At 40.8% G+C, this 19,967-nt stretch overlaps 2 protein-coding genes across 2 annotated transcripts in view; both read right to left on the reverse strand.

Annotated features, from left to right (window-relative positions):
• The window catches only part of LOC308104262 (kelch-like protein 38), a 116,100-nt gene that overhangs the window by 93,384 nt on the left and 2,749 nt on the right, over window positions 1-19,967 (reverse strand). Inside the window, exons 2-5 of the mRNA XM_080454655.1 lie at window positions 17,833-17,925; window positions 16,995-17,111; window positions 16,285-16,479; window positions 14,222-14,356 (exon numbers count right to left, since the gene is read on the reverse strand). Of these exons, the coding sequence (XP_080310781.1) occupies window positions 14,222-14,356; window positions 16,285-16,479; window positions 16,995-17,075 (411 nt within the window). The 5' untranslated portion in view covers window positions 17,076-17,111; window positions 17,833-17,925. The remainder of the gene's footprint in view (window positions 1-14,221; window positions 14,357-16,284; window positions 16,480-16,994; window positions 17,112-17,832; window positions 17,926-19,967) is intronic.
• On the reverse strand, window positions 1,553-6,953 carry LOC308104264 (uncharacterized protein). Its single transcript, XM_080454657.1, has 4 exons — window positions 6,860-6,953; window positions 6,228-6,374; window positions 2,126-2,309; window positions 1,553-2,028 (listed from the first exon to the last, which is right to left on the reverse strand). Exons 1-4 carry the CDS (start codon window positions 6,939-6,941, stop codon window positions 1,887-1,889), a joined length of 555 nt encoding a protein of 184 aa, XP_080310783.1. The 5' UTR covers window positions 6,942-6,953; the 3' UTR covers window positions 1,553-1,886.

The following is a 19,967-nucleotide window of genomic DNA, read 5'->3' on the forward strand; positions in this document are numbered from 1 at the left end:
CTCTCCCCATCACGGTGAAATAACACGGATTATTAACACGGAAGTCCGTAAATACACAACATAACCATTTCAAAAAGACAAACAAATAAAATAGGACTGCGTTCGCTTCCAGCGTTCGCGCGTCTTACTTGTATATATACTTAGCTTTGTGCCTTTGCAGCGGAAAGCTCATATTGACTATAGAAAGTATAATTCGGCCAGAAGGAGCATATTTTCATATAATTGGTCCTCACTAATGCTCATTATAAGATGGTACCATTTTTGTCAACTCACTGTTGAATGAAAAAAATCAAATACTTTTTTTTAAGCCTCAAAAGGCAACAACAAAACAAAACTACAGCTACATGTCCACAAAGGATGAGACACTCTGCGTGTCATTGGTGGGCTATGTATAGTTCGGAAACCTACCTGCCAACAACATCATCATTGGGGAAACTACTGCCTTTCTCTTCCTGGATCATCAATAATGAGAGAAACAAGCAACCAGCGTTAGCTCATTCGGCATTAGCATTAGCCTCTCAGGAACTTTCAGTGCATGTTTGAGTATCATGAGACTCTACAATGAGTAGTAGTAGAGAAAAAAATTACTTTGCATCTGTTATAATAGACGAATTTCACTTAGGCACGCGCTCCCATTATGCCAACGGAGGGGGTCGAAAAATGACGACACAGGACTCTCTGAAATAACTCAACGTCCCTTTCAAGGATGGTGAGTGATAAGCGACACATCAAAGATAACACTTAAAATGTCCGGATCTCTCCTTTAACTGCCAGAGTATTTATAACTAACTGCCATTGATTTTTCGATTTTCTTACCTTTTCAAGTATTCACAGAATATTTATCTCCAGTATGATTGATCCCCTGAGGAATGCTAATCACAGAGGGTTTCACTGTGCAAAAAAAATAATGTCATTGCGACCTCCCATTCGCTTGTTATACGCCGTTAAAAATAGCATGTTTTGGCAAAAAAAAACATTTAAAAAAAGACACAGGAGCCGAGATACAGGATTTTTAAATAATACGTTAACCAGGAAGTGAATGGAGCAGTAAATCTTTGGATCACGTTATCTCCTGGTTCTGTGTGGGAAAAAAAATCATCCAATCTCGTCGTTCACAAGTAGGCAGTTTTCTGAACAGGAACAGACTAACAGGTTAAACTTACCTTTCAACAAGACGGCGGTTCTGGGGGTGACGTCTGCATCCATGGAGGGACTGGAATGGAAGCCCCTCAGCTCTGATAGGCTGGCCAGGAGCAGCAGTAGCAGCATGGGACGCTGTGTCCATCTCTCTCTACTCCTCATCTCTTTCATCTGAGTGAGCTGGGTCTGAGCAGAGCTTCTGAACTCAACTCAATGGGAGGCTGACACTACCATCACAACACAGTGTGTCTCTTCTCTGTGATGTCTAAGCAGGAAGCTTCTTAATCATCATTGTTTACATTATATCAATCTAATCTAATCATATTATATATCCATCAATATTCTGTCACCTTTAGGGTGGGACCCTTTAGGATTTTAACGATTCTGGTTTGTTAAGGATTCCCTCTTAACGGTCCGATTCCATAACTGTTCCCCTTTGACAATTCCTATATTTATCAAACATTTTAATGAAAGCCAAAATTACATAGATTTTTTTTTATTCAGTCAGGGCTGAATGGGCCCTTACAGGTCTGTAACTCAAGAGTTATGGTGGTCCTTGAAATTAAAACATTTTAGAACCACTAGTATTGTAATTGTATAGCACACATGAAGTCCACATACCAGCTTCTGACAGAGTGACAAACCGGTTCCAAATGTGATGGAACCGATTCAGGTTCCTTAATGTTGGATACAGTTCCTCCGGTTACGGACGCCAACCCTAGTCAACATCAGAATCATCATCAGAATCACATATGCCTAATGGCATGACCATGATCCCTCCTCAGCTTGAGAGAGACACATTTGACACCGTCCCAAGTTTCAGGGACCTGCCCCACAGTTTCCCACGTGTCCGTCTCTTCACAGTAGCACTCGATGTTATGGCCAGAACTACATGAAGAGACACAAACAAACAGCCGTGAGAGAAATGTCTGGTGTGGACAAGACGACTCTTTTCCCAGACATTAATGGAGCAGTAGTGTCATACCTATTGTCGCCTTTGTAGTTAGAAAAGCTCCGCCCTCCTAGAACGTAGATCAATCCATCCACCACAGCCATGCTAGGCGAGTAGCGTTCCACTTGCATGGGGGCACACATGGTCCACTGGTTGGTCTCGGGGTTGTAGCACTCCATCCTATTTTCCATTGTCTTTTTATCACCATACAGACCACCTATAGGCAAACAAGAATTAACAGGATAGTGACTGTTAAGGCAGGTACACACTGCAGGATATTTGGTCCGATTATGCTGTCGGCGACCTTTTTTGGCGCTCGCCGACAAAACCTCCCGATCTGACGCAGATCGGCGAGATAATGCTCGCTGTGTGTGAAAGGCTCTGCGAGACGATCTGGCCGATATCATCGCGCTCTGCGACGGCTTTCCGACCGTTTTCAAATAACTACCAGGTTAGTTATTCGGCTATGTCGCCGACTAGACATCTCACAGTATCATACAGTATGAAAGGGGTCTGCGAGGAGATCAGCGCCACAGCCAATGAAGATCACATTACAGCAGCCACCGTGGCTACCTGACCAAACAGCAACAAACAGACCGACCCCTCCCCCACAATATATATATATATATATATATTACCGTCCAGTCCTGTTTTAAGTTAAACATTATAAAACTGAATGAGAGAGAGAGCTGTGTGTATTGTTGTGTGTGTGTGTGTGTGTGTGTGTGTGTGTGTGTGTGTGTGTGTGTGTGTGTGTGTGTGTGTGTGTGTGTGTGTGTGTGTGTGTGTGTGTGTGCGTGTCTGTCACACGGGAACCCGTGCCTTCTTTTGTTGTTGCCAGATTTTGCCAGAGAAATAAGCAACCAGATCTATGAAAACAAGCCCAACAAAAGCGACAAGCCACATTAGCACTTTTAACCTATATACAAATACATTGGATTTTGAAAATAGCCGATCTACAAGCTCACGTTGTAGATAGGCTATTTTCAAAGAAGAACATATTGGAGAAAAAAAGATGGAAATTGTGGAATATTTTCCAAATCCACACAGATCTTGTATGGGGGTCTGTGGCACAACATATTTTCAGAAGGGGGGAGGTCTGCAGACAAATATTAATTTGGGGGTCCTTGCCATGAAAATGTTTGAAAACAACTGGTTCAAACAACATTAGGACACAAGGCCAAATAAGCAACTAAACTGTCAAGCAACTTTACAGAAAAAACAAGCCCAAAGTCGCTTATAATAAGCGGACATGGGAACGCTAGTGCTGCGTAGCCTACTTGACGAGAGAGAGAGAGAAAGAGAGAGACGCATCACGGGAGACGTCGATTAAAATGACTTGGAATAAAAACAAATGTATGTATTGGGTCTGATCCTGGATAGCATCCTAGTGAACTATCCCACAGTGTGTAATCCCTGGTCGGGGATCAAGCTATAGTGTGAAAACCACAACGATATATGACAGCCGATTTCAAGAAATAAACTCCTGCAGTGTGTAATGTTCAACGATCAGATGAATCCCGACACTTTAAAAGTCCTACAGTGTGTACCTGCCCTTAGTGTGTTTTATAATATGCTCAAACTACAGTAGAGTTTAGGTGAGTCTATTAGGGAACTAAGATCAGTGGTGGAAAGTAACTGAATACATTTACTCAAGTACTGTACTTTTAATTTACCTGAATGTTTCTTTTTTCTTGTCTTTTTTAATACTTGTAACTTCTACACCACTACATAGTCCCCCCAGGAAAGCACGGAGAAAAAGTCTAGATTCCACAGAGAGCAAGTCTTGATTCCGGAGAGCAATTCTTGATTCCGCGGCTTATTGTTAATATTCCGCTGGCATTAAAAAACAACCTGAAATTACCAGTTATCAAGCAAAAATAGATTAAGTTTTAATAATCAAGTAAATTCCATAATGAAATAGATACAATTAATTGTTATACCATCCTAAAACACTAAAATACCGTGGAACATAGTAATTGAGTCAATGTTACTGGTTATAAATAGAGGTGGTCCGATCAGGCCGATAGCAATCACCGATCCAATAATTTTTTTGATTTTATTATTTTTGTATTTATGCATGTAGAATGCATTTTTACCATTTATTTTGTAGAAATACAAGACAATATGTCTCAAAACACTGGCTTACAGTTGAATTTTTGGCGACTAAAGAAAAATGAATTAAAGAAATTAAGACAAATACTGAACATTGGCTTGCAGTTATTGCACATAGCCAAATGCAATAATAAATAATAGGCTTGTCATTCAGGATGGTAAATAATAGAGTTGTCCTTTTGAGGAGAAGTAGAACTTAGAAGTCACACTTGAAGTTGAACATGAGGGGGAGGGTCCCTCTACAGAGAATTACTTGATATCTAGGCTGCACGACAGACACAAGAATCACAGCTGCCATTAATTAGTGCTGTTCAGTGTTGATTGCCTAGTGGTCAAATTGGGGTCAACGAGCCATCGTTAACTTGCTTCGAAGTTGGGCTATAGTTGCAGCACTCTCACTTTCTCTCTGTGCCTGTGTGTGTGAGAGGAGGGGGGGAGTTTAGCAGCAGCTCGCACTGCCCTGAGACAGAGAGAGAATACTTCTCCATACGGCTGTGTTTTACAGAGATTTTTCTTGTTTTCTGCACTATGCCTTGTAATCCGGACGGCTTCAAAATCCACGGATGGCCTTCAAATCTGCGGTAATTTCTGCGATCGCGGAATCGCGGATTCCTGGGGGGACTAACTACAAGTCAGAGGCAAATACTTTATTGTATTTCTTTTTGCAATTATTTCTTTCCCTTTCCTTTATATATTCAGGGAAGCCCATTGAGAGCAAGCTCTCTTTTTCAAGGACGCCCTGATAACATCATATAGAACACATACATAATGAAAAACAATAACAAACATTTGAATCAAATTACAATGTCACAGATGCAAATAAGAATAGTGTTACATGAAACAGGTGCAGTTCACTGTGTAGTGTGTCCTCAAGAAGAACCCTAAATGTCTCTATTGAGACCAACCGCACCAGTTTCAGAGAGTCCTGAAGTTTGTTCCATTTGTGTGGAGCATAATAAATGAAAGCAGTCTTTCCTTGTTCACAGCTCTTACGTGGACTGGTATATCTAATGTGTGTTTGTGAACGTGTTGAATGTCCAGTAACCTTTGGTTCTAAAAGCGAGGATAGGTACAAAGGAAGCTTAACACACAAGGACTTATAAATAAATAAAATACAATGTTGCTAATGTCTACAAACTGCCAACGTTATCATACAAAATACAGTGATGGTGTACAGTGATTTGACCGTTTAGGCCTACTTACTTTGCTAATTTTGATTATTTATACTAAACATGCATTAACTGATAAATGATGATTATTATTATAGGTTAAGCCATACAGCTACTCCACCTGAACCAGATCTAACATTAAAGTGATCAATACATTAACACATCGACCGCCAGAGGTTAACCTCATAATGTACTCACCAGTGCCAAGGTGTTTTTGTTGTTTTTGTTTTTTTCATGTCGCCATAGATCTTGTTAAAATCCTTAAGATTGAGCCGTACACGGTCTGTTTACATCCGCGACATCCCACTGTATCTCCCAGTGAAAACCACATGTCAAACGGGGTATCCATGTTGTAGTTAGAGCGGATTACGTTAAACAGTGAAATGCGAGGAGAAAAAACTACAGGAAGAGAATTGAGTTTCAGTTTCGTCTGTAGAATGAGGGCGGACGTGATCGTCAAAACCGGATCCCAAATAATTCCGTTTCCGGTCATCAAACCGGAAACGGAAGTGGATCAAAAAGAATCCGAAAGTGCACCCGGAAATTTTTAGCGCGAAAAGACCGTGGACCGTAGGGCTACGGTCTCGGCGCTTAACAGTTGGATTTAACGGACCGTAGGACTACGTTCTTGGTGGTTAATGTGTTAATGCATTACTTATTACAATTCAACAATACAACTCTGAAACTGTGAAAAGGGCCGTTAGCCATTTGGTATTGCAAGCACATTTTAATGTTCTGCCTATATTTTTTCTCTTGAGTAAAAAAAGTATTTCTATATTCTGGTGTTGTTATTCTTACTAAAAATAAAAAAGAGTACTTCTTCCACCACTGACTTAGAAGAGGTAAGATACCTGTAACATAGATCTTTCCATTCAGAACACAAGCAGCTGATTCATTACATGGAATCTGCATAGGAGCGACTTCTGTCCACACAGATGTTTTAGGGTTGTACTTGGCCACCTGGGGCCGTTTTGGACTGAAGACATTTGGATCACCACCTAGAGTCCAGGAGGACACACATGTCAAAACATTATTCACCGTCAACAGGAGAAGCATGAATACATAATAATACCAAAGGATTTGTAGTACATTTTCAGTGAACCATTATGCTTGACATACACTATATCATGCACAGTAAACATACATTGCTGCTATGCTCAGGCACCTTAGTCATTTAACTTAAAAAAAAATCTCAGGTACTTTTGTAAATATGTAGATAACTTGTTTGGCCTTTTGTTGTTCACTTGTTTGATCTCCTTCCCACTTGCCCCCCCCCCCACCCCTCTTCTTCCGCCCCCCTCTTCTTTCAATGGAAATAACGTTGCGATGGGAACGATGTACAAAAACGAATTTCACCTACTTTTTTACCTTGTAAACCTGTGATGTGACAATAAACCTGATTCTGACACTAACACTACATGAAAAACACAACCTCATGAAGCCCAGCAGGCTGAACCAGCAGGTGCATAAATCTGTTCCATACCAATAAAATAGAGCTGTCCATCTAGTGCGACCACATCACAGCAGTTATTATCGTAATGCGCTGTCACACCGACAGAGTCCATGAGCTGCCAGGTGTCCGTGTTGGGGTCGTAGCGTTCCATCGAGAAGTCCCTTGAGTTATCAGCCCTGCAGTCCCCCACTGCAAACACATATCCATCCAGCATCACCAGACCTATGTAACATGTGGGGTTGAGCAGAGAAAAAAAAATGTAACTGATGAAGTGATGACCTTGGCCATAGGTGCCTATCCGATGGGTGCTCAGGAGCTCAAGCACCCACGGGAGACAGCGAGCACCCACTAGAAATGCGGCAGTCGGACAGTTAAAATGCTTTGTAACGTGCACGCTGCACAGGATGCATGACATCCTGTGCAGTCATTCAGTGCCAATGTAAACACGTCACTTTTTTCCAAAGCCCACAGTGCCAATGACGTGTAAGTTACACACGTTTGACATGTTACACGGTGTAACATGTCAACACTGTTTTCAGTGTTTACGCTAGATGGTCCTATGACTTCCGGAGAAAAGGTATACCTGGAAATAACGTGATCACAACAAACCCAGCCCTGTCCGATCTAATGTTAAAGGATTTAGAAAAATACATTTTGCTTTGTTTCTTTGGCGGGAACAAGCTATATTCAACAGCCAACAAATAAAGAACGGAGGGTGACACGCTTTTTTTCCAGATGGAAGCAGACACTCCACTGTCTTTTGCGACACTCGGTGTGTTGATCGTCCTGGAGCTAAATATTCTGTGTCTCTTGAAAGGTTAGTAAAAATTCTCAAAAACGCTGGCACCACTGGCTGCAGACTATTCTGAAAAGCTCTGGCAGTGAATGAGTTAATACTCTCCCTCTGTAATCTTTAAAGTCTGATTATTAATTCCTCGCCAATAATCAAATTGCACAACTTGAACTTGAGCTCCCATTGGCGAAATCATAAATTGCCCCATAAAGCGCCTCTGACCTTAGCCATAATGCACTATGCAGCATCTCATTGGGTAACCAAGGGAAAAACACTTAGCGGTTATTCCAAAACAAAGACAGGGCAACAGCTCATTTTAAATGCTGAAAATTTGATTATATGAAAAAACAGTATCTATGATCTATGTTATAATTTGACATTCTCGTAAACAATACATATACATTACATACATATATTCTATAAGTCATGTTTGAAGAGCTAAATCCACCCTGTCTCCAACATTTCCCATACTAAAGTCTGGGATGTCAGGAGTGGAAGTAGCATTACCTTACTGCTGCTTGACCGCACCACTCCACTAACACAGCAGTATGTACAATTTGCAACTGGATCTAGTTGTGATGTCATTATTCTGCAGTTGGAACAGATACATTTTGCTACCTGTACAGACGCCTTTTCAGAACCTGCTCATTTTAATACATTTCCATATAATTTGATATATAGCAACTGATATCTTATCTGATAATCTAGAATTATATTCTGAAATGCGTACATTTGGTTTACAAATGTGGCTATTTGGAAACAGACCATCTACTAGCTGATGTGACACGTACAGTAGTGAGCTTGTAGATTTGCTATTATTTGAAAGAAAACAATTAAAATCTTTTTTTTTTAAAGTTGCCTATGGTGACCTGACCAAAATACGGCCACCAGGGTTAATGTGGTAAATTTGAATGTGATAGTTTGTAGGGGTGTCGGAAAAAATCGATTCGAATACGAATCGCGATTCTACTGTTCTCATGCCAGCAGATTGGAGTAGATCCTGAAATCCTATGTTTTGAATCAAGAATCGTTTTGAATCGGAAAAAAATCGATTTTGAATCAAAAATCGTTTGTTTTGAAAAAAATTGATAAAAATCGGAATCGTGACCCCAAGAATCGGAATCGAATCGATTCGTGAGATAGCAGACGATTCACAGCCCTAATAGTTTGACAATCTTACTCAAGTCATAGCATGGCTTTTTCTTGGGAGCCATCTTCAACCATGAGTCATGGTGAACATCATAGCGCCACATCTCTCCGCAAAGATAATCATCATCATTATCGACATAGCCTCCGGCCAAATACAGAGTGGAACCTATGGTGGAAGAAGAGCAGAATTAAAACAAGTTAAAATAAATGAGATTTGAATATGTATACTAGGCCTGACCTCGACTAAGTCGACTAGTCGACTGGTTAGTCGCGGGGGGTCCGAGTCGACTGCGTGTCTCTTAGTCAACTCTAAAAAAAAAAAAGCACCACCGCAGCCACTTGCCGCACGGCAAATTCGGAGCCGGTGTGCATGAGGTCATAGAGAACCATGTGTTCATTTAAAAAAGTGATATTGTCCGTTTTTTTCGTGCGAAAAATCGCACCCTGTCCTCAAAGGCCTTTAGAGTGAAGAAATAGGTCTTGAGTTGTGCTTTAAAGCTATCCACAGAGGCTGCCAGTCTTAGGTGTAATTGGAGTTAATTCCAAGCCGTCGGCCCGTAGAAGCAGAATGCTGCTTCACCGTGTTTTTTATCAGTCATTGTAGGCACTTCGAGCAGGTCAGCACTAGAAGACCCGAGGGGTCGGTTTGGAACATATCTAGGCAGGCAGTCATAAAGGTAGAAAGGTGCCAGACCATTGAGAGCTTTATAAACAAGTAATATATTTGAGTGGTGCCAGCCACTCCTACACTTGACCGTGTGTGTGGGTCTGTCCGTCCATTTGAGCACGGCCTCAACAGCTGCAGCTGATTGCAACACAAAGATGCAACCAGTTACACTAATTCAACACAAACAGGAGTGCAACACAAAGGCACCACTCACTTCACACTGGTTTTAAATCAATCCTAAAAAACAACCGGGAGCCAGTGTAGTGAAGCTAAAACTGGAGTAATATGTTCCCTCATCTTAGTTTTAGTTAAAACACTGGCTGCCGCATTTTGAACAAGTTGCAATCTGTCAATTGTTTTCTTTGGGAGGTCAGATAAAAGTGCATTGCAGTAATCAAGCAGAGAGAAAACAAAAGTGTGGATCAACGTTTTTGCATCGTCCAACGACGGCAATCTTGGTAACATGATTAATGTGTGTATTAAAATTCAATTCAGAATCATTAATAACCCCCAGGTTCATTACTTTACTTTGTGTTACTTTCTGCAGTCAGGTTACAGAGTTGACTTATTATTGATTGTCTTTGCTCACTAGAACCAATTAATTATCTGTCTATGTCTATCTATCTTTATATCTATCAATAAATTAGGGTGTTGATCTGCCAATATTATAATAATAATGATAGATTCGAGTAATTATCTTGTATGTGTGTGCAAGATTACATTGATTTCTATGAATGGCAGCTTGTCCAACATGATGGTTGCTAAGCTAGCATTGAACAAACGCTATTGTTGGGTGGGGCTTAGTGATCAGTCTATTCAGAGGTAAAACAGTAAGGATCCATTACAGGTCTTAAATTGATTGACTCTGATGGTAATCCTCACCTGATGCAACCACAGCATACCCGCTTACTGTCATGGGCAGTCGTCCAAGAGTCTTCCACTGATTGGTCAGGGGATCAAAGCTCTCAACTTTGTCCAAGCTGTACCTGCCCGAATATTTATGTAGCAACGTCACGATCACTTCAACAAACAGAGGAGAAGGAGCAGGTCAGACAGAGCAGATTAAAGAGTTGAAGGAGAAACCAAATGTATTTGGTTGAGCTTTCAGTGGAACTCTCTCCCCATGGAGATTAGAACCTTCTGGGATAGAGCTTTCTACGGAGCCCCTGAAGGGACATTACTAGGTAGATTGTTTTAAGGGTAGGTAAACATTTTTAAAGGGTGACTTTATTTTTAAAAGGTTTATGTTTTGTGGTATGGGGAAAAAAAATCATTTGTTGGCAGAAAAAAAAGAGGAGGCTATATTTTTTTTAGGGGGTGACATTTTTTTAAAAGGGGAAGGATTTTTTTGGGGGGGGTTAACATTTTTTTTTATAAAAAAGGTTTAGCAAAAATCGTCCTGTTGGTGGCACTATAACAGGCCAATGCGAAAAGGGTGGCGTTTCTTTCTCGGCCTAGTGGGAATGTGCATGCGAAATGTCACTTAAATTGCACGCTGCGTTCATGATTTGAGACATTTTGTTCAAATAGGACCAATCCTTCAAACTTTGGAAGTCAATGCCAATCAGGAAGGAATATGAAAATTCCTTCCTGATCACATGACTATAGAGATACTGTGTATCGATTTGCGAGATGTTTGGAAAAATCCGAAGGAGTAATATTAAAAAAATGTTTTACAGAAGTGGCTGGATGTGCTAACCTCACTCCGTCAAATGGAAGAAGCTTGCGACACACATTTTGTTTCACAGCGTACTTGCATCTGAGACTCCGGGCGCAGAATCGATGACAGACGGAGTTTCATTTTTTCAAGCTACTAGGCAGTTGATTGGATGATCCCGCCCCTAGCAGCCGCTGATTGGTTCGTATGCGCAGCGGTTCGGGCAGCTTTACTCTGTGAGCAATCCCAGACCCTCCTTCCTGAAACCAAATGCAATGCAATGCATGAGATTTCCGGAGGGAGGGGGTGTTTACCAGGCTATGGATGTGCAGGGCAGAGGTTTTTTCTTGGCCTGTAGGGAGTTTGCGTACAAAGTTTTAAACAGATCGGTCCAGTTATAGGTAAAAATGCATAGCAGGTTATAGCGCCACCATGAGGCTGATTTGAACAATCTGAAGTGGCATTTCTTCCATGGCCTAGTGGCACTGATCATGCAAAGTTTCACAGCAATCGCACACTGTGTTCATGATTTGAGGCATTTTGTTCGAAACGGACCACTCGGAGCCAATCAGGATGGAATATGAAAAATCAGTTTGGTTTAATTACTATAGAGATCATGTGTACCGATTTGCGTGATGTTTGGACAAAATCTGTAAGAGTAATATAAATAAAAGGTTTGCCAAAGATTTGCCTCTTGGTGGCGCTACAAAATAGCCTGGTAAACACCCCCTCCCTCCGGAAATCTCATTTGCATTTGGTTTCAGGAAGGAGGGTCTGGGATTGCTCACAGAGTAAAGCTGCCCGAACCGCTGCGCATACGAACCAATCAGCGGCTGCTAGGGGCGGGATCATCCAATCACCTGCCTAGTAGCTTGAAAAAATGAAACTCCGTCTGTCATCGATTCTGCGCCCGGAGTCTCAGATGCAAGTACGCTGTGAAACAAAATGTGTGTCGCAAGCTTCTTCCATTTGACGGAGTGAGGTTAGCTACAAAAGGCCAATCTGAAAATTTCGGGGCAAAAATTCTGCTCTGGCATCTAGGGAGTGTGCATGCACAGTTTCGCTGCGATCAGGCCAACGGTGTCAGACATTAGCTGCTCGCAGACGGACGGACGGAGGACAGACAGTCCGGTTATAGTCTCCACCATGCCTTCGGCCTGGCAGAGACAATAGCCATTATGAAGCCTGAATATCAAACCAGTCATATTTATTATTGGCAGATAAACTTTTTCCAGCATCATCAGGTGCAACATGCATGCATGTGTTCAGCAGGGTACCTGTGGTCCTGCGTGGGCGTGCTGTGTTACAGTAGGGACGCTCCTTGGCTTCAGAGATGAACCTCTGGCTCAGAGGCTCAACCACAGTGAGGAGGTAGGAGGGACTGACGAGAGGCAGACGGATGTGCTGTAGCACCTTAAAGAATGCATAGAACACCAAGTATTTACTAGTCCAACTGGAACAACATTATATAATAATTATGCATATTACCAGCCAGTACCATATTTACAGTAGATGCCAAGCATGTATTGGAAAGTGACTCTACCATCTACCTTGCATTTAGATGACCCCTGACATATTGATAGGCAGAGACCTCTGATCGTCTGGTAAGGTGAGACTAAAGTGCCGTTTACACGAGGACCGTCTCTACAGAAAACGGCAAAATAAAGTATCAGATGTGCCGTCCGTTTTTCAGGGGTTGAAAACGCAATAAAGTGAAACCTCCTTCCAGGGTGGAGAACTTTGAAAACGCTGCGCCTCGCGTCTCCGTGTAAACGTGCAATAACCTTATTTTTAACTCTATGGCAAAAACAGTGTTAACCAGTGTTGCCAGATTCGGCGAGAGAAATAAGCAACCACGTTTATGAAAACTCAAAAGAAGCGACTTGGCTACGGCTATTTAGCAGATCTACAAGCTCACAACGCGTTGCGATGCAACGCGGTGTGAGCTTGTAGATCTGCTATTTTCAAAAAAGAAGAAAAAATAATCTTGAGAAAATAAAAAGAGGTCGATCTCGAACATTTTTTATACATGTTAACAATATTAACAACACAAATCTTGTATGGGGGTCCCTGACACAACATATTTTCAGAGGGGGGGGGGGTTTGTGGTCAAATACATAATTTGACATTAAGATGTTTAAGAACCACTGGTTTAAACATTAGGAAACAAGTCCAAATAAGCAACTACACTTTAGAAACAAGCCTAAAGTCGCTTATAATAAGTGGACATGGCATCCAAACAAACAGCTGATAGGAAGAAGACACGTCACCGCCACCTAGCCACCTGGCATGCACACTACAGCATTAGAACTCACTGGAGCGTCTCCGTGTAGATGCGAAATTAAAAGTGACGACGGTACGGCACTTTGTCGTTTTCTGTTCTTATCGTCCTCGTCTAAACGTAGCCTAAGAAATGACTGACCTTTTCAAAGCTCTGCTTGCGGGTAGGACACTTGTCTAACCACAGCATGGCAGCCTCAAACACCATGTCCTCCTTGGGCACATTGAGATGGTCACTGGAGAGAACCTCTGTCAGTCTTTCCACAGAGAGAGACAGGAACTCTTCCTATTGATAGAAAAAAAAATACAGTAGATTAGCCCATATATGGAGAAGACTGTTCTCATACTTCATACTGAAGTAACATTTTCTCCTCTGAAGTGCTCACTGGTGATAGATGTTTTTTTTTAAATGGACTGATTGTGACTGATTGAATGTTTCTACCCAGGTCTGGGTCAGTTGTGCTGGTGGGAGGTTGAGTAATAAAACAATGTTATAGCAGCTAAAAGCCAACTACAGACTAAATTAACTCGGGAAATATACGATTCCTCAATCACTGACCTGCTGGTAGATGACACTGAAGTGTTCCAGTATGTAATCCATGCTGTGTTTCTTCAACTCTTCACAGGAGTGGTCATCGGCACAGCAGTAAAACTCTACACAGTTATTTATATCCATGTGATCCATCATGTAGTCACAGCAGGCCTCTTGAACAGGCGTGACATCAAACAAGTCTGATGCTGCTAGCAGGGCCTAGAACAAATGAACAAATTAGCTTTATGGAGCACTGAGGTTATGTAGGACAAACATGGAGACAACAAATGAGGTTTATGATGATAATACATTACCTGCATATTATCAGTAGAGATGGAAACCTTAGAAGTGTAGGCATAGTTCACCAGCAAACCAATGATCTGAGGCTCCACTCCACTGATGGTCACCCTTTCCTGTGTGGACTCCATCATACCAGATGTAAACATGGCCTGTGCAGGTTGAAAAGCTGAATGGTTGGCTTGGGCGTGTTTATGGCTTAGGCCTTTCTTATTTACATAGTGTCAACGGTTAATGTAATTGGTAATTGGACATAACATGGAAATAGCATGATGATCGGTTCCCCTGAAAGCCAAGGCAGAATTAAAATGCATTTCCTTAAAAGGTAGGGTAAGTGATATTTTTGGGTTTAAAAAAAAGTATTTTTTTAAAAGGTTAAAGCACTATATTCTGATAGTAATCATTGCTATAGAGTGTTTGTTCAGTAACAAGAGTCTCCCCGTCTCTCCAGCTCTTTAATAAACAGAAAATACATTTTCTGGTAGGTGTCAAAATCTCAGCCAATCAGGAGAAAGTACCAATTTTTAAGCTTCATTTTATAGTGTTCCAGTTCAAATTTTGCCTGCTCATTTCTTAGTGTCATCACTTCCAATTTCACTTGTTTAATCTATATCCTGATTGAGTTCTCTATCCTGATTGGATAAAATTGGAAATGAAACTGAAACTGAAACGAAAATGCATTTTCTGTTTTATAAAGAGCTGGAGAGACATCACTCCTTATATGGACAGGACACTCTATAGTAACGAGCACTATCAGAACATTTTGCAATTATTTGAATAATTGCAAATCACTTACCCTACCTTTAACAGCAGGTCAATAAAAGTATCAGTGTTTCCCCTATATGCATTTAACAGTGGCGGCACGCCACGCCTTGTTTTTGGCCACCAGCTTGATTTTTATAAAAATAAGAAAAATATAGATACACATATATATATATATATTTTATGCGACAGTTAATTAACAAACTCAGTGGTGTTCAGCTTGTAGGTGGGCAACACCGTTGTGCGACAGGGTATGAATCGGGCCGTGTTCTTGTGCTCTCCTGGGTCTATGGGTCTCGTGTGAAACGGCTCTCCCTAGGGTAACAGCTTTCTATGGGTCACAAAGGTTTCAGTAACCTACTAGGCTCCACCGTGCACCGTAGGTCGGCTCGCTGGAATGGGTTTTGTTTTGTGTTTACGTTTATGCTTTTCTAAAATGATTTCAACGCAGATGTTGTTGTTCAAAAAGATGGATCAAGACTATCATAGATGTATTTGATCGATTATGACATTTGTATATCTATGAAAGTAAAAGTCTGACTCGATGATAGTCTTGATCCAAGGCTAACAAGATGCATGCCATGGACGCATTGACGGTGAGTAACTTAAGTTGAAGCTGGTATTTGCAGAACGGCGTATTCATATTCCGGGCCAAATCAATAACTTTGCGCTTGCCTGTACATCATCGCAGAATATTAAATCCGACCCCCTTCATATGGGAGAAAAAGAAAGCGGTCGGTGGTGTTGCGTCACTAAAACAATGACTGATAGACAGACATAAAGGACTTGAGCTGAGCTGCTGTTTTGGTTGTCAATAGCCAGAGTGACACTGTCAATCTCAGACACCTGACTTAACTCTTTGACTGCCAGAGTATTTTCATAATGTACTCACACAGTGCCAAGCGATTTTCGTGTTTTTAGTAGTTTTAAAGTTGTCATAAAAGTTTAGAAAAAAATGGACCCAAAAAAAAGAACAGATATACAGGCGAAAGAAAAATAACTACAAACATGGAGTCGACGGGAACGGAATGACGTTAAATCCATTATTTCCGTATCGTTTGTGCTACAGTTTTACTGCTCCCTTCGGATTCAAGATCAGACCGTGACGGTCTATAAAACAACATTAAGTAAAAACTCGGGATTTCTCGTTCTGGCACTGAGGGCATTCAGAAAAAACTCGGGATAACTCGGGGCGTGGCACTGAGAGAGTTAATACTTTGAGGAAAAAATACATAATTTAAATTAAAAAAATCCTTAAAAATAATTATTAAAAAGAATTGTCGCTTCCGGCGCCATGAAACACCGAGTGTGTATTTACCTCAAAGTAAGGGCTGAAGGAGGCCAGTACATAACGATGGCAGGGGACCTCCTGTCCCTCACAGCACAGAACCACATCACACAAGGTTCTGTTGAGACGCAGCCTGTTGAGACCCTCTAGGACCTTGTTGGGATGGTTGGGATCCACAAACGTCTCAGCATCCAGGGAGGATAGAGGTGCACTGGTGCCGTCCTCCTGAAGTGCAACGACATCCAGAGGGACATTTATAATCAGACAAATAAACTACTATTCATCTGTGAGTAACGTTACTGATCTGGTAATGATGCTTGAAAATTGTCACACCTACAAGGGAGATGCTGCTGTAACTGGCTGCAATTAGGCTAACAAAATTAAAAAAGAGAGAGAAGGGGGGGTGACCTGTTTATTATTATTATTACTATTATTTATTTATTTCTCAACATTTAATCATGTCTGGATGTGTGCTTGCAGGTACACATTTATAGATATCGGTTGTCACTTGTCACTATCAATTTGTAACTCTATTTATTTATTTATTTATGTATCTATATTTGTTACTAATATATAATATATTATTTATCTTGTTTGTCTGCTTGGACATTAACCAGTAATGGGGGGGGGGGGATGTGGGGGAAAAAAATACAAAATGATATTGAAATGATGTTTTCTTCTGTCTACTCTGCTGACAAAAGCTGAAAAAAACATGTTAAAAAAAAAAGACTGTCACTCACATGGTCAGTGTCCAGTCTCATCCTCTTGGCAGCCTGTGGTGATTCTCTCTGGCAGGCAGCATCCAGGATGTTGTCAGCCATGTCTGAGGTGAGGTGTGGTGGTGGAGTGGGTCTGGTCTGCAGAGAGAACACACAACATTACTGTTACATGTTTGTTACATGATTCTACAAATGTCTTCTGAATCCCAACAGTATTCTGAAAAAAAAAACGTATGTTTCTATATCAGTGGTGCTCAAACTTTTTCATGTCAAAGACCCTCAAAATGATATGTATTTGACCGCGGACCCCCACCTCAAAATATTTAGTTCCAGGGACCCCCCAGAAGCAAAGAATATAGTTAAAAATGTTCACTTTAAAACAATATATATTCAAAGATTTGCAAAAAAAATCTCGATTTTTTAAAAATAGCCAAAGTATAAAATAATTATTTTTAGCTCAAATCAAAAAAGTGACACAGATGCGTTCCAGGTCTTAATGGGTTAACTCTGAGAGGGTACAAAGGGAACCTTGATGGAATGAACATGATTCACTGATCAAACTACAACCGTTTTTATTGCCTGTTGAACACAGTGATTTAATTCATTAGTGAAATGAGGTTGTAATAATGTGTAAAAAAGATGTGAACGAATGCAGGATTGGAGTTACTCTCTCACCACATTTAAAATGCAACGAAATAGCTTCTTGACCAAAAGGGTCCTCTTTATATTTGAACGACACTATGTTGCCGTCTGATTTACTGACGTTTTATTTAATCAGGGGAGGTTTGTTGAGCATATCAAGTACTTTTTTGTAATATCCTGGCTACAACATACTGTTTAGTTAACAGACATTTTGTACCTGGGAGCTTCACAGTACAGCCTGTCTTCTACGGCTGGTCACTAGAGCAGGTTGAGTATCAGGATTCTTTCTCTGGGTTACTTCTTTGACAAACTTGAAAGGAACAAGGACATGTTTCTCAGTGAGTGCAAACCAAGCCCCCAGAGTTGCTGAGAAACATTGAAGCTGCCACCCCAGTGGCCAAAGCTGGAACTGCAGGCAGGGAGAAATACATGCACGCGCAAAACATACTGAGAGATATTTATACATATATGTAAACATATTATACATACATACATATGCATTTACATATAAATATGCATCTCGAGTGTATTTAATAAATATCTCGCGTTCAATCCTTGACACACAGGCTGCCGTAGAACGCAAAAAGGACACTAGTGCGCATGCTCATAACTCTACGTGTGGTCAAAATCGAACCAATAATTCTACTTCCGGCAGGTTTCCGGGTGCTTCAAAACGCCACTGAGCACATTCATTGAAATGATAGCTGGGGGCGGGGCAATCCGCCCTCTAGTTATATTATACCTCTATGGTGCAAGTATTAAGCATCATTATGCTTCCTATGCATTGTGGCTTTAAAGGGATAGTTCACCCAAAGAAATACTTTTTTTCTATCGATTAGTCACCCCATGGACACATGGATATTTTTTGTTTTTGTCGCTTTCCTAAGCCAATAATTTGATGACCAGCGGACCGGTAGGTACAAAGGAGACTCTTTGTGTCTCCTACCGGAACCACTGCGGTTCATCAAATTAGTCTCCATAAGGTGACTAATCGATAGATAGTAATTTTTTTGGGGCGAACTATCTCATTTATAACATGTCAGCAACACATCCTAGAGACTCTTCTCCCTCCTGACTTCCAAGCTGTGGAATAAATGCTATTTTTTTGTATTGTCCCTGTCAAATTAACATAATACAATAAAAATAAAGTATAATAATAATATTTGAATATAAGCCAATTTTTAAGACCAATATTCAGATATCATTTCTGAGGAATGTTAACAGGCCTACTATATAATCACTGCTGTACACATACCTGCATTGATAGTATAGTGGTGTAGAAGTATACAGAATATATAAATCACTGCAACATAGTACATAGCAGTATTACTATTACACTGCTATCTATAGTAGGATGGCAACCTGGCATCCCTATTGTGGACATGCCATTCAATCTAAATAATTTAAATGGTTTTCAAAATATTAAAAAAAAACAGCAGATCTACAAGCTCACAGTCGTTGAAGTATAACTACAGTGTACAGTATAGCTACTGTACAGAGGTCCCCTTCACACAAAATCCCCTCCATCAAGTGTATGTATGTGGACTGAATATGAAATTAAATGTATGTGTGCAATCATTTCATTTACACAAGTATTATTTTGGTATATGTACTGTGTATACTATCGTCTGTGTAAACTTCCTTTCAATGCACCAACCTCATCGAGACAACTATCTCATGTGCAAACACACTTGGCAATAAGCATGGTTCTGTTTCTGGAGTATTTAGCCTGTATTAGTAGTACAGTAGTAGTAGTATCTAACCATGATGTAAGCCATTGGTTCTCAAAGTGTGGTCCGGGGACCCCCAAGGGTCCTTGAGGGGGTACCAGGGGGTCCCCAGCAAAATGTGTCAATATATATCATCACAATAATTTTAACCTTTTATACTTTGGCTATTCAAAAATAGCAGTTATACAAGCTCATAGCGCGGCACCGAGTGCTGCGCTATGAGCTGAAAGATCTGCTATTTTTGAAAAATCGTGAAAATGTGTGCAAATCTTTAAATATATATATATTTTTAGGCGAATTTTTTTTACTCAAATCTTTGCTTCTGGGTGTCCCTGGAACAACATTTTTGAGATGAGGGTCCGCGGCCAAATACATATCATTTTGGGGGTCCTTGGCATGAAAAAGTTTGAGAACCACTGATGTCAGCAGCAGCATCAGCACTAACCAGGTGATCAAATAATGAATGAGGAGGAAAAGGATTCACACAGACGTTGATTATGTGGTGATGGGGTCTAGCCTGGTAAACCCTCCCTCCGGAAATCTCATTTCCATTTGATTCCAGGAGTGAGTCTGGCATGAAGGCTTGTATGGGCGTTTCTAGTGCATTACCAAATAACCGAGC

This window comes from Gymnoscopelus braueri (assembly GCF_963280865.1).
Source record: "Gymnoscopelus braueri genome assembly, chromosome: 17".
Lineage (NCBI taxonomy): Eukaryota > Metazoa > Chordata > Actinopteri > Myctophiformes > Myctophidae > Gymnoscopelus > Gymnoscopelus braueri.

What these genes read in the sequence shown, in the direction of transcription:
- LOC308104264 (XM_080454657.1), bottom strand. Translation starts at nt 6,941, where the DNA reads ATGGACTCTGTCGGTGTGACAGCGCATTACGATAATAACTGCTGTGAT. An exon ending in TGGACAGCTCTATTTTATTG is followed by an intron (nt 6,375 to 6,859) that starts GTATGGAACAGA and finishes CCTGGACTCTAG; the next exon opens with GTGGTGATCCAAATGTCTTC. An exon ending in AACTACAAAGGCGACAATAG is followed by an intron (nt 2,029 to 2,125) that starts GTATGACACTAC and finishes CTCTTCATGTAG; the next exon opens with TTCTGGCCATAACATCGAGT.